This window comes from Aotus nancymaae, unplaced genomic scaffold (genome assembly GCF_030222135.1).
Source record: "Aotus nancymaae isolate 86718 unplaced genomic scaffold, 86718_ANA_hifiasm-v0.15.2.pri h1tg000064l_1, whole genome shotgun sequence".
In the NCBI taxonomy this organism is placed as follows: Eukaryota; Metazoa; Chordata; class Mammalia; order Primates; family Aotidae; genus Aotus; species Aotus nancymaae.
The window spans coordinates 12,276,687-12,302,181 of record NW_026988479.1 but is presented as its reverse complement, the minus strand read 5'-3'; the positions used below and the strand labels follow the sequence as shown (position 1 = coordinate 12,302,181).

Here is a 25,495-nt window from a genome sequence, read left to right as displayed (position 1 = left end):
TATTGTTTGCATGCTCATTTCCTTACACATTTTAAAGCAAGATCTGGGAAAATACGGTTTTCCTCCTCTTGTTGAGCAGGGTATACAGCTCTACATGGCTTTGTTCTAGCTTCAACCAACACATCTCTAGCTGGGAAACTTGTGGTCTTTCCCCCCTGAATTGCTTCTGCTTTATGATTAAAAAAAACACCTTCTCTCACCTTTGCCTCTGGCTTACATGTTAGACCTCTTTTTAAAAGACTCTAAATCACTGACTCTTTGGACCATATTTTAGACCATGGAGCCAGAATGTGCTGTATTTTAAAGAAAAGCAACAAGCCAATGAAGTATTTCCTTTAACGATTTTCCCCTAAAATGGTTATATGATGGGCAGGCCTTGAAAGAAAAAGAGGAGTTAAGGGTTAAAATACACAAAAATTATAATCATTTATTAAACAAACAGTATTACTTAAAATGAGCATTCATCAATCCTTTAGCTAAGCACTTTACATGGATTAACTCATTTTGACTTGGTAAACTCTATGAAGCTTGCCTCATTAATAAACTCATTTTATAGATTGGATAAGTGAGGTATGGTTCATTTCTAGGTTACGTAGTCAATAATTTTGTTGAAGCCTAGACTCAAGCTGGGTTCTGTTGGACCCCATAGCTCAGTATTCTGCGCTGCTCTGCTGGTGAGGATGTATCCTTGGTTTTTGCAGTTTGCATCAAGCTAATCAAACCACATTTCAAGCTTTCTGCTATGAATAGTTTGGTACTGAGGAAAAATTGGATAGCTTCTCCTTCCCCAGTTCTCCATCACAGAAATAAATCAGTGAAGTCAACTCTCGTCTTACTGGCTTTTAAAGCTATTTACTAAGGCATTATTCCAGATGGCACTGTGTCTTGTTCTCCTGGTACCGTTAGGAGAGGCTGCAGGTTCTAGGTAGACCAGGAGGGACTTCAATAACCTGGCTTAGAATTCTGTATGTAAAAATCATTGTGAGTTCAGTTTTCCTTCTAAATGTAGCCTGGTGTCCAGGCTTCGCAGCAAATGACTGCCAGGTCTCAGGAACCTAGGAGAGGCTAGTGATTTGATTCTCTGGCTGCTTCTAGACCCTCTCTGTATTCATTGGTTGAAGACCCTTGCTTTATACCCCACTGGCTCACAAGTAGGAGGGGTTCAAAGTAGAGAGTGGGAATTGGCTGTGGCTGGGAAGATAGGGCCTTTAGAAGGGGAAGCACTGAGTAGGATTCAGGATGCCATGCTGGTCTTTCTATGTTGTGGGCAGCTTATTGTCGAGACCTGGGACAGAGTTAGGATTGGGTATGTCCAAGGGTTCCAAGTCTCTTAGGTTCTTGACTTATGTTTGGAAAGGAGTAATAGGTGTGCTGCCTTTACTTGTTCTTTCAAAAGTCAGTAGCAGTGTGCAGTGAGCCACAGACTTTACCAAAATTGAGATAGAAGCTGCCTCTACATGGTGGAGTTCTGTGCATTGAAGGAGAAAATCACACAGAAGCTGAGGACGGTGCCTGGCTCCCTCTTGCTGAGTGAAGCACCGTCAGTGCTCTTGGGACCATAACAGTGGTGAAGCTAAGTCTCTCTGGGACTGTTAAAACTCACTTATTTGTCATCTGGAGGGGACTCTTGCTGCTTCCCTTCTCTCTTTAACCAGAGGGTCTTTTCTTGTTGTGCTTCCTCTTGATTATTGATTACCTCTTGCAATGGGACTTCCCTTCACATTTAACTTGAAAATAGTATTTTCTCAATTTTATGGCCTGTGACTTCCACCCGCCCATTGCTTCTCTCTCCACGTAGGTACTGCCTAAAGCATAAACAGCTGTTTTCTGGGTAATTTTCCACATTGTATTTAGCAGTAGCGAAGGGCTCTGGGAATGATTGCCCTAGCCTGAAACAGCCATCCATAGACACAACTACAATGGCAGCATAAAGATTGGCTCTTTAGGGAGTTCAGAGCTGAGTAATTGCAGGGAGCAATTTGCTTTCTCTCTTCACTAGTATCTGTCTAGAGACAATTGCAGAAACTTTTAGTGGCATCTGAGAAAAATCTTGTCCTTGAAGTTGGAGATTAAAAAAGGAAAGCATGGTTTCTTCCATTGGTTAACTAGTCCCTATCCATTTAACTAAATTTTTGCTCTCTGTAATCTCAGGGAGATGACTCTGAGTCTGTTTTTTCCAGTTGGGTAGGATAGGGGAGAACAGAAGCCTCAAGGATGCTTAAGGACCGCCTCCTGGCACTGTCACTGCAAGGAAGTCTCGTCGAGTCCTGAGGCAGGAGCACGCCTCTGTGTGGAGGTGCTTCTGGTGGTGTTTGGCTTCGTTTGCCTCCTGCAAGTTATGACCAGAAGGTCTGAGTCCAGGAGGAGGGGCATGAGGAGCAGGACATGTGGTCAGTCTTGGAACTGGACCCCGGCTATCTTCTGACAGGGAGCTTTGGGGCAGAAACAGTTTGCACCATAGCAGCCAAGTGGAGACTTGTATGTCCCCATAATGCTTGGGTGATGATCTTGGAGGTGGTGGGCTGGGAGAACTGTGGGTTGGGAGCCTGCAGGACCAACTGAAAAACAGTGTGACCCTGGGTGCCACCTATTTTTCTTCTAGGTTAACAGTGTGTTTTTGTTAAGGATGGCACCCATAGAATAGAAATATCAAGATATTAGGGAAATTCTCCAGCACTTCCTGTTGTCTTTTAATAAGCTCTTATAAAGCGATCACTAAGAGAGCCAATAATTATTGAACTGAATAGAATTTGTGTAGCTCTTTCTTTAAAGTACCCATTTTCCACTGTTACCTTTTGAGATAATGATGCATGTTAATTCATACTGTGTGTGAAACAGTGGTCTGTCTTCTTACTGCAAAATTCTATCCTAAGATTGTTGGGGGGACTTGGTCCTCCTTGTGGCCGAGACTTGGTGCCTGGGTCCCTGTCACTGGATTCGCCCACACCGTTCTGCTCTGTGATTCCATACACTTAGAAACTCTATTCTGTCTCCTGTCGCTGTTCTAGGCTGCAGTTTCCCCTGGATTTTGGTGAGGCTCATCCTCCCTCATTCTGCCTCCCTGGGAGGTACACTAGCAGAGCTGCCGAAGCCACCATGGGCCTAGTAAGAAATAGGAGGAGGGGCCCCTCTGGGTGAGTGCAGACCTGCTCCAGGGTGCTTGGTCACTACGTGCAGTGCAGATGGGATTTCAGCCTTCATTACTTTCCTGACCTGGCATTCTTGTGTAGTGAGTGACCTGTACAACCATCCAAGCAGCCCTGTGGACTCTCATGGTCAGGACAATACATAGATGTTCAAGAAACATTAATTCCCTACATCCCTTCTTACTCAGTATAAATTCACTCTTTTCTGAGAAGAGAGTTGCCAAATTTAGAATGTTTTTGAGGCCATGTGATATAGTAGGAAGTGTCTGACCTTTAAAAACGAATGGACCTAGATTTAGATCCTGCCTGGCTTTGTACTTTGGCACTTAGCCAAGTGTGTGAACTCAAGCAGATTCCCTAACATCTCAGGACCTCATTCCCTTTATCTTTAAAATCATAAAAACAGCATCGACCACATAGGGTGGTGAACAACATTAAGAGATCTAATCTTTTTAGAGCAGGATGGACAAACTCCGCCTGCAGGCCTGTTCCATCTAGCTAGTTTAGAATGATTTTTTTTTTTTTTTTGAGATAGAGTTTCACTCTTGTTGCCCAGGCTGGAGTTCAGTGGCATGATCTTGGCTCGCTTGAACCTCTGCCTCCCAGGTTCAAGCGATTCTCCTGCCTCAGCCTCCTGAGTAGCTGGGGTTACAGTCATGAGCCATCATGCCTGGCTAATTTTTGTGTTTTTAGTAGAGACTGAGTTTCTCCATATTGGTGAGGCTGGTCTCGAACTCCAGACCTCAGGGGATCCACCCGCCTCAGCCTCCCAAAGTGCTGGGATTTTAGGCGTGAGCCACTGCATCCACCCCTACAATGATTTTTAAAGGAGGGGTTAAGAAGAAGATGAATGTGTGACAGAGTCTATGTGGCCCAAAAAAACTAAAATATTTATTTACTATTTGGCCCTTTACAGAAAAAATATGTACCGACCCCCACTTCGGAGGATGAGCTCTGCCTGGCACAGAGCAATGGCTCTGCATGTGGTATTCTCCCCTCTTACAAATGTCTCCCTAGGGCTCTTCCATGCCTGAACATTTGGTGCAAAAGGCTTCCATTACCAAGATCAGGCACAAAGGCCAAGGCGAGGCTGAAATGCAGATCTATTCAAAATGGAATAGGATGGCCTTGGCAGTCCAGCGTTTCATGACTTTTTCCTATCTCTAAGTAGAAACCTCACTGAGGACCTTCCGTGCTAATAGTTTCCACAGGGGTGAGTGGCTCATGATAATTTCTAATAAATAACCATGTTTAAGCTGAATATGAGTTGGCCATTTTTCTGATAGTCTTTAAACTGGTTATTTATTTTCTTGGAGAAATATAACCCAGAATGGTTTGGTAATGAACTGCTGCTGCTGTTAGGGGACTTGTTCACATTACGGTGAGGGAGATTTATGTTCCCAGGTAGATTTTAGTTGTGAAAGATTCAAGAATAATGTGGTCCTCTAAAGAGCGGAGAGACAGTGTTAATCAGCGCAAAAGGTCTATGTTGCTGTGGTTGAGTATGTGTTCATAATTTATTTAATAATTTCTCCAGTTCTGTCGTCAGGCATAATCACTGTGTGGAAGAGAAGAATGCAAGGACCAGCAGGAAGGCAAGCAATGACCAAAATCAAATTTGCATCTAATTTTAGTGAAGCGGGCCCCAGGTTTCCTACCGTGAGTGTGTGCCAGTAACCTGCTTGGCTGTTGGGCCCGATTTGTGCTTGCGCTGCTGTTGGGGACCAGGCACGTTAGTCCGGAGCGATTCACAGATCAGACTGCAGGCTGGTGTTCATTAGCCAGTTGGTCTCCATACATGGAGAACTGGTCCTCCCTGGAACCTGTGTAAACAAACACTGTATCAGTGAGACTCTGCCCGCTGCCCCATCTCTACCCAGGAGGCATGCAGAGGTCCAGTGTCATAGCGAGGTTGATGTGGGCCAGCTGTTCCTTGTCCTGTAGCTCCCAGAGCTTCCCTCACAGTCACAGAACTTGCCACCTCTTTGAACCCACCCCTCCTTTCCCAGAGAGGAGTCATTTGCACACAGGTGTTAGTGAGCCCAGTGGATTTTATGAAAGATTTTGTGTGGGAGACTGAGGATGGTTCTTACCTCACACATTCCACAGCAGACAGTCCCAAAATTTGTGATTAAATGCATATTTTCTCCCTTCTGCCACCTGAGGGCCCTTCCCATTGACTGGCTTTCTCCTGACCTTGCTTGAGTGCAGAGCCAGGCTCAGCACCTTCCTTCTCCTTCCATCCCCTTCCTTCCAGATGTCTCTTAGGGTTTCAGTTCTTCTCCCCTCTCTTTCTAAACTCTGGGTTCACTCATATTTTAGTGCAGAAAGCTCAGTTTCTTTGTGCTTTATCAAGCGTGGTCCATTTCCTTCAAAAGAATTGTTAGTTGCCAAGAGGAGCCATAATTTCTCCATGTAGCAGCTTTGATTCCTGTTCTGAGTCTCTGCTGATTGCATGGGGCTTAGTTGGGTCCAGTTCACCCTTTGGAAACTGATGGATTAGAACCTGGTGGAACCAATAGTCAATTTGGGGCATTAGGCTATTGTGGTGCATGGAAGGAGCCATTGGACAGAGCCAGATTTGAATGCTGGCTCTTGTGCTCCCTGTCTTGTGTCACCTGGAACAGGTTACTTAACCTCTCTGAGCCATAGTTTCCTCAGCTACAAAATGTAAAGGCCACCACCATCCTTGCAAAGTCATTGTAATGATATCGTGGAATAATCTATGTAAAGTGCAGGGTGCGGTGCTTGTCAGGCCATGGATGTTCAGTAAACATTCATCTGCTTCCTGTTGTAGGTGGAACACAGGCTCAAGTTGCAGTTTCTTGGTTTCCCCTTAGGAAATGGCAAGGGACTGTTACTTCCCCTAGGACCTGGGTCCTTGCTCTGCTGCCCACTGGGTCTATTTCAGGTTTATAGTAGAAAATATTTTCACATTGACTATGCTCATTTTCTTGGTCACTGTCTCTTCCTTGAAGGCTATTTGTGGAATATTTTCATTCCCTTTTACCCCTCCACTAGTTCTTTCTTTGTTTTGTTTTGTTTTTGAGGCAGGGTTTTGCTCTGTCACTCAGACTGGAATGCAGTGATATGTTCTTGGCTCACCTCAACCTCCACCTCCCAGGTTCAAGCGATTTTCCTGCCTCAGCCTTCCAAGTAGATGGGACTACAGGTGCACACCACCACACCTGGCTAATTTTTGTATTTTTTTGGTAGAGACAGGGTTTCATTGTGTTGGCCAGGCTGGTCTTGAACTCCTGGCCTCCAGTGATCTGCCCACCTCGGCCTCCCAAAGTGCTGGGATTACAGGCCTGAGCTGCCACACCCAGTCTCTACTAGTTCTTAAGTGTCCTTACCCTCCATCCTTTCCTGGCTGAGGCTGACAGTCATGCCATAAATTCAGGAGGCAGACACCCTGGTAGGAGTTTGTCACTTCAGGCTTGGATCCCTTATAACATGTGAGTGATCTGGGAACTGTTACAGTCTCTATCTGGTTCTGAGGAAGGATCCAGGAGCAAGTGTTGAGGAGCAAAAGGGAAAAGATTATGAAGGCACAGAAGCTCCACTGGGAGGTGGAGGCAAAAAGGGTAGAGTCTTTGAAGATAACCTTACCACAATCAAGATTCTCACTTGGAGGGAGCCCTGTCCCCAAGGAAAGGTGGCAGGTGCCTCAGTGGACCAGATTTAGTTGAACGGTCGACTCTTTCCCAGGTGTTCCAGTTGCCTATTGAAAAGGTGCCGGGATCTCCCATGCGGTGACCCACTGCGCAGGCTGAAACAGCGGCGCTGAGATTCGTGGCGCTTTTTTGCCCTGGAATCTCCTGGCCTGGCTCCCTGTTTCAGTCCCCTTTTTTAAAATCAGATGAATGGGCGACTCTGCCTTCCCGGAGCTCCACTTGCCAGCTAAAAGGGGACCCAGTCCCATTTACTCTGCGCTGGAAACTGCTGTGCCGGGGCGCCGGCAAAACAGCCATGCCGGCCAAAACAGCCATGTTGGCAACCCGTGGGCCTCCTCCGCCTGGGAATCTCTCCTGGTCTGTGGACAATAAAAATCTGTCTGGAAATGCGGCGTCCACTCACCCTCTGCGCTTTCACTGGGAGCTGCAATCTTGAGCTGCTCCTAACCGGCCATCTTGGATCTTCCCCAGTGGACCAGATTTAACATGAGGAACTGAGCCTCACATCCTTACCTGAGGGCATTCCAGCCTGTGCCCCTGTAGATGCCCTCATCTGCACTGCATATTTGCGGTTGGATTGTGAAATGGCTTTTCCACAAGTTCTGTATCTATCCAGAGCATAAGAGGTCTAAGCACCTAATGCATCTGCAGTCAGTTCTTGGCACTTTTCTGGGCAGCTCTAGTCAAATGGGAACCCCTGGGGTTTCAGAGCCTCACTTCAGAGAGGAGCTGGAGTCTAGTGCAGTATTTCTGGGCTTTCTCCTTTGGTGCCTGGTCTGGCACTGGGCACTGCTGAGTGAAAAGTAGCCTTTGAGGAGGCCACGTCTCTCCATGGCAGGGACCAGGAGGAAGAAGCTAGAGATTTCCTCTGGCCCAAATGATGTTGGGGAGTCCCACCATCATTTGGAGGCTAAGGAAGAGATCTTTAATGGCTGACTTCGAACCTGGAAGCTCTTCTCCAAACAAACATTTCTGTTTGCATTATCACCTTATTATGAAGGCATCACCTCCTTCCTGCTGGGTCTGTTCCTACTGATAGCAGGAGTGCGGGCCTGTCAGGAGCTGATGCAGATGTTCCCATGCAGGACGCCTGCAGACAGCTGGATGGACTGCAGTGGCAGTCAACAGATAATGAGAAATCCATCACACATGCGTGCTTGCTTGCAGCTCCGAGCCGCATGCGTTAAGCTGTGAGTAATGTGATTACTTAAGTGGCATTTTATTTACACTTTTGCACAGAGCAGTGGCTGCTGCTTTTCCAATGCAGCTATCACCCAGATTTGATTTTAAAAAATCTCCTCAGAGTCAGAATGGCAACATCACAAATATACTGATCCAGAGGAAACCAGTGGTATATTTTTAAAACTCTGTTATCAGCTTAAGGCAGAGGATAAACTCGGGTCAACTACAAAATATAGTTAACATTTCTTGATGCCTCCTGTGTGCTGGGTGTTTGTCATATAAGTCTCAAATAATCCTCCTGTTAACCTCGATAGAGTAGGCACCATTGCCCTCATTTTCGGATGAGGAAACTGAAGCCTAGGAAGGTTAAATGCTTGTCCAGAGTCACTTAGGCGATGGCAATAGAAACGTCAGGAAAAGTTACCATTTATAAAACTGCCATAGTTGTTCATATATTTCATGTTTTAGACCGGGAAGCAGAACCATTGATTTCAGCTCCAAGCTGGGCGAAGAGCTGAGTTTTGTGAAGAGAGGCATGAGAAACGGACATCTGAGGCTGTGATGGGCAGCTCTGTAATAACCCACACAGTATTGTTCCCAAATAATTCCAGCAGGCAGCCCTGACAAGGTGCCTTCAATTCTTGCTGTGACTCGTGTGTCCTGCTGGTAAATTAGATGAGGTGTCTGAGCCCCAAATACCTTATTTAATCGAGCCACAATTTGGATTTTTTTTTTTTTTTTGCAGGAGCTGTCACTGCCTTGTGGGTAAACGTGATTTCTAGGGCTTTCTCCTGCATGTTTCTGGCATGGGCCATGGGCTATGTGTTGATGGGTGAGCTGAGGGTCAGTCTCTGTTTATTTCAGAGCTTTCATTTCTTAATAGGTAGCAGAAATACCAGGACAAAAGAAATAAATGAATGGGTGACACTATTTGCCATCCCAGAAATTATAAGGGTTTGTGGGTCCATTCAGCTGCCTGGAAATATTTCTGGACTTTATCCATGATTGTGGCCCAAGAAGCTCTTCATTTTTACTTCTCACGTCTGGGACCTAGATACTTTTCTCCGAGTCTATGCTGCTGGTGTGCATGGACCTTAAACTGCAGATTTGAGTGCTGTGTGAATTCATGTAGAAATGATTTTACTTTTCTGGGCTATGGTTTCCCAGATTATAATGTTAGGATGATGATGCTGTCTTCCTTATACCTACCCCAGAGGGCTTTAAATGAATGAGTAAATGATTGAATGAATAAGTAAATGAATAAATATATAGACAGTATACACATTTAAGAAGTAATCCTTGTGGATTTTTTTAAAATTGAAAAGTAGTAAAGTAGAGGCAGGAAGAAATCCTTTGTATTCCCATAATCATTGTTACCATTTTGATTTTTCTCTAGTCCTTTTCTGTATTCCCTTCTCTTCTTCTTTCAGTGGGTCATGGGCACAGTGTAAGGATGGTCGAGGCTTCCAGCATGTTGGTGGAGGTGGCTGTCCTTCCTTTGCAGGCCTCCGAGCCTTGGGAGGGGAGTTTGGTGCACGGGGGCTGTGTTTATGAGGTGGAGGAAGTTGTTACTGTGGCAACTTTAGTCTTCTTTCTTACTGTTCTTCTGTTTTCTTCTCATGTCTTCCTCTGTAACTTTCCTCTAAGTGTCTTCAACTTGCAAGAGAACATAATTTTGCCAAAGGATTTGGTCTTGGTAATTTGTTCAAGAGATTCTGTTTTAGTAGTTCTGGGCATCATGAGAAAAATCCAACTGGAATCTTTCTTTAATGTTTGTAAGTTATTTAACAGGAAAGAAAATTTTAAAGATCTAGAACGTAATTACCGTTTGTGTTCATGTTAGATTCTTGAAATTTGGAAGCAAAAAGAAAAATAAATGCAAAAGCAGCTTATTGCTTTAGTCTGCCTTGGATTCTTTCTGTGCATTCCAGTCCTTACTAGTCTGAAAATTGCTCCTACTTTATTTACACAGAGCTTTTAGTCATATTTGATTTATCATTTGACATGTCTAGAATCATAGAACATTAGGACTGGAAGGGACTTGCAATGTTATATTAACATTTCTTTTGTTTCTCCAAATAATAAATGAAAAGAATGTGTAAAAATAAAAGTATTATGTGGTTTCTGCCAGCTGAGTGTACCCTATACGAAACAAATATATCCTTATTGATCTGTATTTTTTACCATATAAATGATCTTACCTGGTAATTTTATCCTGGAGAGTTTTTATTTTTAAAGATGGGGCTGGGTGTGGTGGCTCACACCTGTAATACCAGAACTTTGGGAGGCCAAGGTGGGTGGATTACCTGAGGTCAGGACTTCAAGACCAGCCTGGCCAACATGGTGAAACTCTGTCTCTACTGAAAATACAAAAAGTTAGTTGGGCGTGGTGGCAGGCACGTGTAATCCCAGCTACTCAGGAGACTGAAGCAGGAAAATCACTTGAATCCAGGAGGCAGAGGTTGCAGTGAGCCAAGATTGCACCATTGCACTCCATTCTGGTCAATAAGAGCAAAACTCCATAAAAACAAACAAAACAAAACAAAACAAACAAAAAAACAAAACAAAACAAAAAAAACATGGGAATCAGGGAACCCTGGTTGTTCCTCTTCCCCTTCTCCAGTCCCCTGCAACCTAGAGTGGGACCTTTGACTGAGTGAGAGCCAGAGGCCATGAATCATGATCACTGGCTGTAAGGGGGACCTCCAGGGTCCTGGTTCCATGGGCACATGGCATGGCTCCATGAGCTCACCTTCAGAGGGAAAGATGTTTAATTATTGAACAAAGGAAAGGTGCAGCAAGCTCTCAGTATGTCTTTTTAGGAGGGAAAGAGGACAGGCAGAAGATTAGTTGTTTTTAATTATGCTTCATAATGACTCACACATGTCCATAACAGGTGGCATGGCAAAATTTGCTGATGGATTGGAAGGGCCAGGGTGTAGGCTTGCTTCTTGTCCTTTGGGTGGCATAGACACAGTGTCATGGCTCAGCATTCCAGCTAAAGTGGCGGGATTGTAATTATCATATGCATTCTCCCCATCAGCCAGCTGCAGTAGCTACAGAGTTTCCTAGTCATAGAGCAAAGGGCTGACTGAGAGGTGCAGGAGACACTGAGCAGAGCCGCCGGCATCTCCCGTTGTCTCTTCTTTGTCGTTGCACCTGGGCTAATGTTTCATGGTCTTTTGCCGTAGCTTAGAGCTGCAGCAGCAAAGACTGAATGCTTGTGCACCTGCCAGATCCCCTGAATGCAATGTCCTCTCTCGCCCCACTGTGTGTTCCTTCCCTGGAAAACTGTCCTTCAAAAGCTAACTTCAGTGCAACTTCCTCAGTAGAATCTTCCCTAATTCTCTGGAATAATTTGTGGCTTCTTCCTCTGTGTATCCATAGATAATTTTTCTAAGTGATATTTACCAGGTCATGTTATGCTTAATCTGTTTACATTTCTTGTTCCTTCTCATCTGCTAGACTGTGGGTTTCATGAGGTTAAGGCTAGTTGTTAATCTTCACTTTGCGGCTAAAGAAAACTTCATGCATAGCCTCCAGCCATAGTTTTCCAGAGAGATGATTGATGCTAAAGCCACTGCATCCTCTGCATGGTGCTCTGATGTTGGTGTTGGATGTTTCACTTTGCACAGGGCCACCAGGAGTGCTGGTGGTAAACAGGTGTGAGTGCTCAGGTCAGGACACACAAAGGGAGGAGACTCCTGTGTGCCTCACGCCGGCCTGCTCTTGAGGCTGCTGTCTTTGGGGCTGCAGGCCATGATTCTTCCCAGAAAACCATCTTAGTGAGACTGGGCCTGAGAGTAGGGGTGGATCAGGAATTCAGGGTGTTTTGCCTGCTTTCCTGGGGCCAGACACATGACAGATAGACCTGCTGCCCACTTACTTAGAGACCTTGTGAGGCAGGTGTTTTCATCCCCTATTTCACAGATAGGAAAGTTGAGGCTTCACACATAATCAGAGTCCTGGTAGTGGTGGTGAGAATCTTTTGAGAGGCCTGGGATCTGTGCTGTCATCTCCCATTGCTTGGTATCTCCTGTATCATGGTGCATCTCCACAGGGCAGGTAGCCCCGTGCGCTCTCTCCAGGGTCTCTGGTGTTCACATGATGCCGTGGAAGCAGTAGTATGTAGTGGTTACAGCATGATCTTTGAAGTCAGGCAAAAATGGAGTTCAAATCCTGGTTCTGCTTCTCATTAGCTGTGTGAACTTGTATAGTAATTTTATCTCTCTAAGCTTCAGTTTCCACAACTGTAACATTGGGATGCTTGTCTCAGATGGTTATTGCAAGAGTGGCTCATGCCTTTAATCCCAGCACTTTGGGAGGCTGAGGCAAGAGGATTACATGAGGCTAGGAGTTTGAGACCTGTCAGGGCAATGTAGCAAGACCCCATCTCTAAAAAAAAATAAAAAATTGGCTGGGCATGGTGGTACACACCTGTGGTCTTAAGTACTTGGGATGATGAGGCAGTAGGATCACTTGAGCCCAGGAGTTCCAGGTTACAGTGACCTACAATTGTGCCACTGTACTTCAGCCTGGGTGACAGCAAGATCCTGTCTCTTAAAAAAAGGAAAAAAAAAAAGTGGTAGCTGCTATTATTACAATTACTATTACTATTACTATCACTATTACTTTAATTTTTTGATTTATGCTTCGATTTGATGCAAGTCCTAAATTTTGCATCAGATTTTGGCTCAGCTGTGGTATTCCAAATCATGAAGAATCATGAGGTCGTCTTAGTCCCTGAGGGACTCTCAGGGCACTAGGAAATGTGGGGTGGAGCCATTGGGAAGAAATCTACCTGTCCTCCTCCTGTGAAGCCTGGTTGACCCTGCTGAGACCTTCCAGTGTCATCCCCGCTGGTTTCTAGGTTCCTGTTACTGCCCCAGTTAGAGTCACTAAAAGGGAGTTATTTATTTCACCTTCCTCAGAAACCTCCAGGTCATAGAACCATCAGTTTTGAGACAAAGGGGAATAGGTTGCAGGGTTGCAGCACAAGATACCAGCATAAAAAACCAGCAGAGGTTGGTTTGTTGTCTTTTTCATTCAGTGGATATTTGAGTACCCCGTGCCAAATGAATGCTGTTCTGAGGTTCAGCAGTGAGGCCACCCAGCCCCACCTAGTGCCCTAGGGACTGCCATCTGTGTGGCTGAGTTGCAGAGTAGCAGCCAGCTTCTACAATGTGAGCAGTTCAGTGCTCTGTCCTGGGCTGCAGATCACACACAGAGGTGCCTGGAGAGCAGAGGGACTGCGGACAGGGAAGGCTTCCCATGAGAAGAAGTGTCTAAACTGGGATTTGATAGAGGAGTAAATGTTAATCAAAGAAGGGTGAAGAGGAGTGTTTCAGGCACAGAAGGAATAGCATAGACAGAGTTTCGGGGGTCAAAGAGAGCTTAGGTTGTTGTAGGGTTAAAATGTAGTTCATTGATAGCTGGAATGGAACATGTAGGGTGGAGTGTGGCCATAATGGGACTGCAAGGCTCAGCAGGTGCTGGGGCACAGAGGTCCTGTGAGCTGGGCTCTGTGAGGTGGACTTGGCCTTGACCTGGGAACCCCTCCAGCATGTTAAGCAGGGGAGCGATGTGACCAGGACATCCCTTTAGAAGGTGACTACTGAGGCAGTGTGAACAGCTTGGGCAGGGCTCAGGGGAGGAAGGGAGGCTGATTAGGACATGTGACCATGTTGTAAGGAGAAATCGTTGAGGTGTGAGAGGAGGCAGAGGAGTGGGGAGATGTGAGAGAGACCCAGGAGTGCAAGCAGAGAGGCCTTCAGTGTTGCCTAAATGGCAGAGGGAAGGAAGAGGGAGGAGTCTAGCCTGCAGCCTGGGTTCTTGCCTCGGCAGCAGGTGGTCAGAGGCGCTATCTACTGACCTGGAGACATTTTGAGGAGCAGACCCTGAGAGTGGGAGGTGGATACAACTCTGGAAAGCTCCAGAAGCTTGGGGAGAAATCCCCTGCTGTTCTGTACCTGGTTTGCTATCCATAGTGGGTCTGGCCTTCCCTCAGTCACCTCAGTCACTGTGATGTAGTGTGTGACTTCCTATGGGGGCTGCACATTAGAACCACCTGGAGAGCTTTGAAAATATCCCAGTGGGGAGGTCACACCCCAGCCACTGAATCAGCACCTCCTGAGCTGGGCCAGGCATCAGTGTTGAAAAGCCTCACAGCATCCCCAGCCATCAGCCAAGGTGGAAAACCACTGTTTCTGCCAATCCCTGTGTTTGGCACCTCACAGGGAGGATAAGTGGGGAGGAAGGGTGAGGTGGTAGTTAATAGCTGGTGTTTTATTCTCTAGAAGGTGGCGTCTGGATGTTCATGGAGGCCTGCCAGCTATTGTGGGGGAAGGGGGCAGGCATTTTCAGAAAGATGGCTGTTTCTAATTAATTTGGAATTTGTGATTCTCGGACAAGGCTGGGCCTCAGGCCAGTATAATTTGTACTTTCTCTGAAATGAAGGTTTACATGCTATAAGCTATAAGATGGGAATGGCTTTGTTTGGTGTGCCAAGGAGACATACCCTTTCAGGGTTCCTCCATCTGTTTTCTACACGAAAATTAATGATTACACAGAAATTTTGCTTGTTCAGGACAAGTTCAGGTCCCTTATCACGATATAGTTAATCATAATTGAAACTTTAATTAATTTGTTTACATTTACATGATAGGTGATGCCTTTCAGTGGTTTAAAACACCACCTCAGCACACAAATTGGCTCAATGGTGTAAGTATTATCTTTTTAAATAAATGGGGTCTATTTAATAGAGGGGGGTCACTGATCTTAGATAGTAGGAGTCTGCTCTTTACACAAAACATACCTGCAACTCAAGTTTTCAAATTACATTGATTTTTAAAAAATCACTCTTCATATGTGAGACTAATAAAATTACATGCATTTAAATATTTCATAATTATTTTTTCCAGTTGCAATTGGTCTCCCTTCAGTTGGGCCTAATTGGGAAGATTCAAATATGCAAGAATTGCCTTAATGAAATTTAAAACATATCCACAAAGACTAATAATGTTTCCCTCAGTGTTCCTGGGACATCCCACTACTATAAACCTCAGGAAATGGACATGATGGAAGTGTATTCCTTTTATTTGCTCTGTAGGCCAGATATTATACCAAGCACTTTGCATCATTATTGCAAGTCATTGTGACCATCCTTCAAGGTAGGTGCAAGTGGTCTTGTTTTATGGATAAGGAAATGGACTTGGAGAAGCTGAGTAGAATGTGCAAGGTCACATAGCTGGTGAATGCCAGAGCCAGAATTTGATCCCACGTCTGCTTCAGAGCCTGCCCTGTTGACAGTATCTTCTCTGCCTTTAACTCCCTGGTGCTGACCTATTCTTTCTCTCCTAGATACTGAAAAGGCTTCTCTTGGCTAGCTCAATTTGATAATTTTGCTAATAAAGTCAAGGTTGTGGATGGTTTTGAGTCTCAGGAGACAACACATGTCTTGGCCAGAGTACAGATGGAGCATCGTATGCCAGTTCATATCCCCAGAAGAAAAACCCAAATGCAGAGCATATTTTTGGGGAAGAAACGTCAGACTCAGTTTTTTTTTTTTTTCCCCCCTGGGAAAAGCACAAGCCAGTGGGTTACTTCCCTCCACGCCAGCTTGGATGGACTGAGCAACACAGACAGGAAGTCCCAAGAAGAAGGAGCTCTTTGTGGCAGTGATGATCCTTTAATCAGCCAGAGGGGCAATGACAATGCTATTCATTTTACATATTTCCTGGGAATATAAATCCATCTTTCTCAGGTTTGAGGACCCCTCAAGCATTTTGAAACTGCAAGGCAAAGGAATTTCTTTGCAGAAATGTAGAACGTGTATTACTCTTGGCCTCGGATGTCATCCTGAGGTTTTTATTGAATTTCGCCCTTTGGACCAACGTCACAGGCGATTACTCATTTGAAATTCTTGTGGATGGCAATCATGGCCGAGTGTTTGGATTTAATCACGAGTTTGCTAGCTGTTCTGCAGTAATGACATAGATTGCTAGAGCACAGTCAGATTTCTTCCCACCTCAGTTATTCCACCCCATAACCTCATGTCCTTTCCCATGAACTTAGTGAATTGTTGGGACCTTTTCAAAGGAGTGATGGGAGGTGACTTAAGAGAGAATATCTAGATGACCTTTCTAATGTTATGAAAATTTGAAAATTTGAATGAATTATCAAAAATGTATACATTTCTTCCTATTGTTTGATGTGATTCTTTTATTTTTTCTCATTTGTAATGCTTTCGTACTCAGGAAGTTGAGGTAGGTTTTTGATTTTTCAACTGTATGTAGACATAGCATCAAAATAGTTGCCAAATAAAATGTAAATTTCATTCTAAATCTTAAATCTCAGTAGTAAATATTTGTTTTAGTTCAGTGAACCAGTACCACACACATTTATTTTTCATTGGTATATCCAAGGGATGCAATTTATCAAATGCATATAAACAGTCCATTTGCTGCTTTATCTCTTCTCATTAGTTACAGTACAAGTATGATTGTCAGTTATTATCTGTGTTTTACTGGTGGGTTATTTATTGAAAGAGCAGAGCAAGTGACATTGTTATTTTCTGAATCATTTTGTCTAAGACCTTCAGGACTTTAAACCAAATGTCAGACCAATTTATCAAAGAATTGCTCTATTCAGGGATGAAAGTGATTTAGAGTGTGTGTATAAACATACACCCACCTGTACTTATACACACCAGTAATAGTTATGGGAATTTCACAGGGATACAGAGATGTTAATAAAACTGGAACTGGTTACTTATATTTGATGTAATTTAGCAAGGATTTACTGCATGCTTTTAAGTGACATCTTAGGGGATGTGCAGGTGAGTAAGAACCATCTCTGCTCAGAAGCAGCGTAGACCCATGTGTATGTGCATGGGTGATTTGTGCACACAGAAATGTATTAATGCAGACAGCTCCCAGTCCCTGTTGCACAGGGTTCTTTCAGGTGGTAAATATGGATGGAAGGCTGAGGAGCCTCAAGTCACTGCCCAAGCTGGGTCACTTCATTCAGAAGGATTCTCACTGGGGCTCCTCACCAGAGCTGGGGAGGAGATAGCAAATTATTTGCCCAGAGATGTGAATGAAAACAGCTCAGAGGTAGTGTAGTTGTGTGTGAAGCTAGCTCTTTTCTCAATAAATGGAGTGTTTTGTACCTTATAATAGTTTGATTAGCAGAGATTTCCGTTGCACACAAAATTAGGGGCAAATGTCACATTATATAATGGATGCATTTACATAATGGTCCGGAAATCTCACTTTTCTGGTGACTTCTGTTATTAATTTGGGGACATTTCTCCCACCCACCAATTAGACCTTCTTCCTATTCCCCCAGTCAAGTAGTGTGAAGATAAATAGAACCAGTTTGCACTGAATCCCCTTGAGAGCAGTTTGGCTGCAGTCCCTTCATTGATCTCTTTCTAAAGGTTGCAGTTTTGGTAAAGTGGGGTCTGCCTCCATCTGGGATCTACAAACTCAATTCTGATCCACTTAGCCTTGCAGGGAAGTGCTTCTCCGTTTTGTGTGCATCTGCAGTTGGCCCACAGACAACTCCAAAGTGACTGCCTGCCCTCCTTTTAATTTGCTTCCTTCTGTTTATGTCTCTATTGCTCCCTCCTGGTCAAGACAAATGAGGCTCCCATTTATTTTCTAGGATGGTAATTTGTATTAATATTATCTCAGGTAATCATCAGATGAAACGGCAGGGTTCAAACAGCTTAGCTAAAATATGTATGAAGGAGAAATGATCTGTTTCATGTGAACTAAATGTGTTTGATCTGTAGCATCTGAAGCTGTAGTATGTAATAAATTACATCATCATCTTCATAATTGGGTGCCAAGGCAGTTGGGTTTCCATTTGGTTCTGCCACCCTATCTTTTCCTCAGAGTCAGCTTTGACATTCCTTGGAGATTAAATAGGCACCTCTTGAAAGGCAAATCCCTGGGGAATATTTGAGCTAAATTGCATCAGTCATTTTGGGGCTATGTATAGTAAAAGAAAATTCAGGTTCTTATTTAAAATGAGCTGGAACCATAGACTCTGCAGTTGGTTATGATCATCCATGATGAAGAGACTTAATCACCCAAATTATAGCAGGAATATTTTGGCATCATTTCATGTTAAGCAGACTTAAATATTTTATTGGAAGATGTGTTATAGAGTGGAATGCTCTTGGCATATTTATGGGTATGAAAAACATATAGTAATATAACAAATATACTCTTTACTAATATATATATATAAAATGTGTATATATGTGTATATATAAAACATTATTTTATTTTCCTCAATGCTTATCAGAATGGAATATCTCTAAAGTATTAATAGGTAAATTCCTCTGCACCAGCCATCAAGTGCCAGTAATTTAACAGGATTCAATACTATGTTAGTGAAATATTTAATAAGTGAGATAAATGGAAAAATACAATTTTATCTATGTTGATCAGCTGTAGAAAATAAAAGAATAACTGGAAGCTTAGTTGCTACCAGTCTCTGATTCTTCCTCTCCCACTAACACCAGCCCTCCTCCCTCATCCCAGACATGGATGATTTGTCACTTACCGTGATCTTTATGTTGACTTTCTTTTTTGAGACAGTCTCACTCTGTCTCGCCCAGGCTGGAGTGCAGTGGCTTGATCTTGGCTCACTGCAGCCTCTGCCTCCCAGGTTCAAGCGATTCTCCTGTCTCAGCCTATCTGGAAGTTGGGACTACATGTATGTGCCCCCACACCCAGCTAATTTTGTATTTTTAGTAGAGACGGGGTTTCACCATGTTGGCCAGGCTGGTCACAAACTCCTGACCTCAGGTGATCCAACCACCTCAGCCTCCCAAAGTGCTGAGATTACAGGTGTGAGCCACTGCACCTGGCCGTGTTGACTTTTCGTGAGAGTTTCTGCTGCCCTAGAAAACTGCATGACTACAGACCTAAGTCAATACGCTTAAGTTTGAGCCTCTGTTTACATTTATAGGTTCTTTCAGATTTTAACAACCCCTTAAAAAAGGGTAGAATAATATTCATTTATGAAATGCTACAGTGATATGGAATCAGTCTTTCCTCATATGGGTCAGTTAGAATTTACAGCAAAACTGTTCTCTGCCCTGTCCAGAAGAGTCCTGACATAATTATAATCTTCAGTGTAGCCCATAAAATACACATGTAGTAACACTGCCATCCTTCATTCCTCAACCTGTAGAATGCATTAATGGGACTTAATAAATAGCTGTATTTAGATACGCATCTTTCTGTTTGGGTTCATGTTTTAAAAATTAACTGTTGCTGGAGTCCTTGCAAGTCTTTAAAAAAGCTCTATCATTAGATGATAAAATTGCCACTCAAGAGGCTAACTCAGATAGATATGCCTCGCCTGATAAGTTTGATCTATCCAATATGTCTTTTACCACAGTTTGAATTTTAACAAGCCATAACTTTATTGGGGCAGAGGGAAGGTCAGAGGCAAGGGCTGTTAATGTCCTGCACTTTGTCAGTTTCAGGGCATAAGTCTGGGGCCCTACAGCACTGGCATAGTGTGGGGGCAGACACACTACTTCCCAGGGTAGAAGTGATAAAATTATTAACAGCATAGTGAGTCATGGGTCTGTTTGTTTTAGGACAACGTAAAATAGATAATATATGTTTTTATTTAGATAGAAAATAAGATTTTTTTTAAAAAGCCTGGTTGTGCTACCTGAGTCTTAGGTCCTGGAGAAATGCCCAGGCTTGGCATTGGTAGGTGTGGGTTCAGGACCGTTGACAGCTATCCTTATGTCCTTTGAGCACCCCAGTCGTTAAGTGGGAGTCACAGATGAACAAATTTTCAGGAGGTGAAGTTCTAGAAGAGACATTGTTTTTCTTTTGTCTTTTCTCTTTGGCTTTCTCCACTTGAGTTTGACCTGTGCCTCACTGGAATTCTCCCAGATGCAGAGTGACTTAATTGATGCAGCCCAGCCTGCTTGTACTCACCGTGTGTGGAAGCCCTTGAACCTAGCTAGGACAGTGTGCAAGAGCCATCATGTACGCTCCGGCACTTATTCCCTGACCTGGACTGCAGCAGTGGCTGCTCAGAGCCCCTTCCCCCATGCTCAGTGATCATCCCCCAGATGGGCTCTGGTGCCTAGAATCCTTCACACGTGTTCATGATCTTGGACCCTGATGTGAGGTTTCCTCCCTCAGCTGCAGCCAAAGCAGTGACACCTAAGGTTTTATCAACTCTGGCTCATTGGTTTTTGCTTTGGCAATCCACTTTCCCAAGGCAGGGCAAAAGCAATCAGATCCAGAGAATCATTTTTCTTCCCTGCTTGGCCTGGCTGGGCAAGTGGTTGTTTGAAGGACTCATTTTGCATAATGAGTTTTCACTCAAGGTGTACTTTCACATTTTGGCAGCAATTAGGCAGTATTGTTGCATTTGCAATGAGTTTTAAATATTCTAATGCAGATGGCTACTTTTGGAGGCCTTATACTTAAAACTGTAATTTTTCCCTAGGAAATATGTAAAAATGGCAATTACAGTTAACCTGAAAAAGTGACAAGGTCCAGACAAATGCTTCAAATTCCATCCAAGTTATAAAGAGTTATAAAGTATGTTGAAATCATTAGGGAATATCTGGTTCTTGAGACTTGCTGAAACATTTCTTTGACATCAAAGAGAATGTGGCTTGTGACATTGAAGTAAAAGGAACTTGTCTTTGGTTCCAGCCCTTCCCGTTTGGACATACAGCCTAAGCTTCCGAGGGCTTTCTCTATTAGAACAGCATGTTCAAGTAGAAAATATTTCACAAGATTCCACATTGCCGTTAGACGCGATGCCATCTTCTGTATGTGGAGAGAGCATTGATAAACCACAGTTGGAAGGATGAACGGTTTGATCCTTTTTTTCTCCACTGGTGGGGATGAGTTCATCTTCGGTTATATCTTCCTCTGCCCTTGAGAATAGCAGAATATATTGGTAACATGGTTGTCTAAGGCTAAGAACATTTTGGTCATCAAACCTAGAAATTGGATGCTAAATTTCCTATCTACTATTCAGCCTTTAACTTAAAATCATTTAACAGTGGCTGCTGAGTTTCTGACAGCACAGTTCCAAAAGTTTGAGATTGTAAATTTATAAATGGGGAGGGAGATTACAGAGAATTTTCTCAGTGATATTTCATGGTATAGGGCTCAAAGACTTCCTACCCAGATAGGTGAGAAGGCCAGTTATTCTATAAAATTAAAGCTAGAGCAAAGTGGACAATTCTTTGAAACTAAAAATAATTCAGTGCCGAGTCCTCGGGTTCCAGAGGAAGCTGTTTATTTCCTAATGCTTTGGAAGATGGAATCACTGGCCAAGAAACAATATGTTCTGATTTTACTCTAAATCTAGTTTTCCTAAAATCTATTTAGGTGAACTCAACAAGGATATAATAAAGCTACACAATTGAATGACACTGAGGCCGATAAAATTCACAGGAGATCGTGTCAGAGATAAACTGCATCAGAAGACAGCATGAACAATAATTTAAACGAATTGTGCACTTCAATGTAAATTAGCTTTTCCAGAAGAGATGTTGAGGTTTCATTTTGGACAGCTTTCTGAAACTGCATCATGCAGATTGCCTGCCGAAAACACATATAGCAAAGAAATTGAATATTAACTAAAAAGGGACAAGTCCTTAAAGATGGTATGAGGATAATGTGCATGGGTGACACCTGTTCAACTTGCAAACTGTTCAGTTTTGCTGACAGAGTGGGTGTGCCGGGAAGCAATGGGGTCAAAGAGTGCTGATGGAGAGAATGAAGGGAATAGACAGTGGCTGTTTGGAAGGAAAGGGTTATTAGGAGTGGGGAAGAAGTTAATTTCACTATGAAGAAGCGAGTAATTGAGATCCTTGCAATTTCAAAGCAATGAATTGTCTAGCCTCAGAGCATAAATTGATGCAACCCAAATGCAAGAAAGACATGGTTATGAAGAGACCAGATTAGCCAGCCTTTGTTTTTTCATCTTTCCATGCCCAGAACAAATGGTATTAAGCTAAATGTACACCCTTGGTTAATTCTAACATTTGAAAGGCCATCTCTTTTTAGGTTTTGTGAGTATTGAAAAACTGGAACTGGGCACCACAAGATGCATGTCTCTATGTAAAAGAAATGTTGACAGTTGAATTATCAGCTGTTACAGACACAGAGGCTTAATCATAACTGAGAGCAGCAAGGCATCACCTACAGTGTAATTGATAGCAAATACACCTTGCACTTAGAAGGCATCTGGCTTTATATGTCAAACCAAGAAGAGCAGTGCTGTTTCCATACTGGGATGAAATGTTTTTACTATTCTCAGGATTTAATACATACAGTTTGAAAGACAGGAATTTGAAAAGTAAATTGATATTTTTTATTACACATTAATGCCTGTTTTGGGGAAAATGTCTAAGCTTTCAGTGTTTTCCTTTGTGTTTTGGGAGGGGAAAAGAAAGGCAGGTTCTTATGCAGTTAGGTGAGAAGCTTCTTGAACTCTGATCTTTGTTTTCTATTTTTTTTCCTTATATAGGATGATTATTTCAGAAACTGGAATCCCAACAAGCCCTTTGACCAAGGTAATGGATGCAGTATTTCTTGCTGTATAGTCTGTGGTAAATGTGGTTTCATTTTTTCCTTCCTTGCTGAGTTAATGTTCCCACAAAGGCCAGCTAGCTTGTGTTATTTTATTGACTTTGGGGATTGAATTGACTGGGGTGGTAGAAATTATTTTATCCAATTGGTAATTTGTCTGAGGTTGTGTCTAGGACTGATTTAAATAATTTCTCTTAATTGACTTGACCAGCATAATCATTGATTGGTTTTGTTTTTTTAAAAAAAGTGAAATTTGATTATCAAATTAACATGGTGAATTGTGGGGCTGAATGCAGTGCTTTCATTCATGGAGCTGACTTTGCCTGGAGATGCTTCCCTAATTCACAGGAGCCATAAACATGAAACTTTCTTTCTAGAAAAAGGTTAATCCTGGGAGACTTTCAAGGGCACTGCTCTTTCATTTGTTAAATAACTTCTTCATGGTTTCTAAATAGAAGCCTGTTTCAGAGTCAGTTCAGTGACTATGTGGGTTTAAGCATGGCCCACAGAAGACTTTCTTCACCTCCATCCCCCAGCAAGCATCAAACCAGTCTCATGATAGCTGTTGTAAATCACTAGCAGTGTCCTCCTGTGAGTTATTTAAGACACAGTGAGGACCTGCCATGAATCACATCCCTTCCCCCATTGTTCCATGTGTGGTACTGTTGAAAATGATGGTAGATTGCACTTCGTGTGTGTATGCAATTAATGCCAAAATGCAGTGAAACAGTATTACCTATCACATCTCAAAGCATCCATGCTTCTGATAATCAGCTTCTGGAGTATTCTGTGTGATCATGTTGGTCAATTTGATATGAAGAAATCGAGGGAGGCAATGACATGTAACATGGAAGAAGGTGCTCCTTTCTGCCCTCTGCTGTCAGTTTAATGGGTCACTACCTCTGGACTCTGGTTTTCTCATAAGCCAAAATAGTATTAAAGTTTCCATATATACATTTATCATATGCCTTGAAATAATGTAATGCATTCATGTATGCATGCATTCATTCTCAAACGTTTATTGAACTTTCGCTATATGCATAAGCAGCAAGCCAGGTACTGGGGATAGAGCAAAAATGCCATGGTGCCTACCTACAGGAGCTCAGCGTGGGGACTAGGGAGATAAATCAGTCAATAATTGCAGTGGGATCTGTTAATGGCTGTGATGCAGGTGTGTTCATGGAAGCATGTGAATCTGTAGATGGAGAACTGTGTATGTGTGTGTAAAGGGCAAAGTGTTCAGCAAAACTTTCCTTCAGAGGCTCTGTCTGGACTACACACATCTTAGTAGCCTTAGAGTGGTAAAGAAATTACTCCTTTACAGCTCTAACAATGACTGAATCATCACAATGTTTCACTCAAAAGCATATGAAGGTGTTTGTAATTTAGTTTAGAAATGTTCTATTAAAAGCGATCAAAAATTTTAAAACTTTTCAAGAGGATAAAACTTTATCTATGACGAATACTCGTAAAGAGCAACCAATTCCCTGTCTGTGCCTGATGAACAAACCCTTCTGCAAACAACCCTACCAGGCTTTTGCTTGCAAAGGTAACTCAGCTGACAGTCTCTCTGAACTGATTCTTTTTAGCCAAGAACTAGAAATAGGTTCTTGTGCTATAAGGATCAAATGTTGCCTAAATAACTGTCAAAATTACTCTTTCCCAAAGCTTGCAAACCAATACACACACTCTCCCAAGGGAAGACATTTTTACTTTTACTAATGCACATTGGAGAAGGAATATATCAAGGTAGGTATCATTTGCCACTTAGGATATAAATGATAGCTTCCCTTGGTTTGGGAGTTAACACAGAAATTTTGAGAACCACAAAAACACAGCCTTTAAATCCGTGTAGGTAAACAGTCCAAACTCTCCTAGGAATGATGGCAGCTATATCCAGCAGAGCCCTATCCTGTTCCCTCTTTTTCTAGCTCTGCAGGCTTGAAAACTGGGTCTGCTCAAATTAATCCTCCCGGAAAACTTTATGACTTTATGGGATATAATTAAGGACCTTAGCCGAGTAGCCCCACTTTGTACCTCAGGGGTAGCTGCTGTTAGCTATTTATATACAGAACCATGGGGAGCCCAGGCAGAGCTGAGAATAGCCTTCACTTAAAATATCAGCCCCAGCAGATGTCATCAATTATGTTGTGTGTGGCTCAATAAAAATGGGAGGTTACTCTATCAGCACTGACACCACTTGGTGAAATATAAACCACAGGCATGGAAGACGTAGAGCATTTCATCTTCCAGAAAATAGGAGAATTACTGAACTCCAGTGGAAGTTGTCAGCCAAAGAGAGGAGTCATTTCCTCTCTTGAGCTGAAAAAAGAATCAAACATAGTTCAAATAGTTTTGTGGTTGGGGGAAAGTTTTAGTTTGTAGAAATAGGACTTGTCGAAGAGTGTCTTCAGAGTTTCAGATGACAAATATGGTTTAGGATGAGGATGGAAGGGGCTTCATGATGGAGGTGGGTGTGGAGTAGGCTTGGAATGTAGAGGGAGAGGAGGGGAAGGAAGGCCCAGCAGAGGGAATTCTGGTAATAGCGTAGTCAGAAATGTGGATTTGAAAAGGGTTGAGGGAATATTCCATACCAATCTGCCGAGTTTGAATTTCGTTTTCTTGGCAGTGCGGTGCCATAGAAAGTCTTTGAGTAGGGAAGTGACATCATGAGGTCAGTATTTTAGAGGATTTGGTTTGGTGACTCAACAGCTATAATTAGGAACCCAAAACATACTTGCTAAATGATGTCACTCCCATAAGACTCTTGGGTAACTTCAAGGCATCATTCGTTGCCTCGGAGCCCTGGGCTCTGGCTGTCACCAGTGATCCAGCTTATTAATTCAGCTCTCCAGCTACCTTGACCTCTGAAATGCCCATGCACCCAAGC

At 43.1% G+C, this 25,495-nt stretch overlaps 1 protein-coding gene across 1 annotated transcript in view; it reads left to right on the top strand.

Annotated features, from left to right (window-relative positions):
• Positions 1-25,495, top strand: part of SPOCK1 (SPARC (osteonectin), cwcv and kazal like domains proteoglycan 1) — a 527,247-nt gene that overhangs the window by 209,309 nt on the left and 292,443 nt on the right. The window contains exon 2 of the mRNA XM_021664934.2: positions 22,544-22,589. Within this exon, the coding sequence (XP_021520609.2) occupies positions 22,544-22,589 (46 nt within the window). The remainder of the gene's footprint in view (positions 1-22,543; positions 22,590-25,495) is intronic.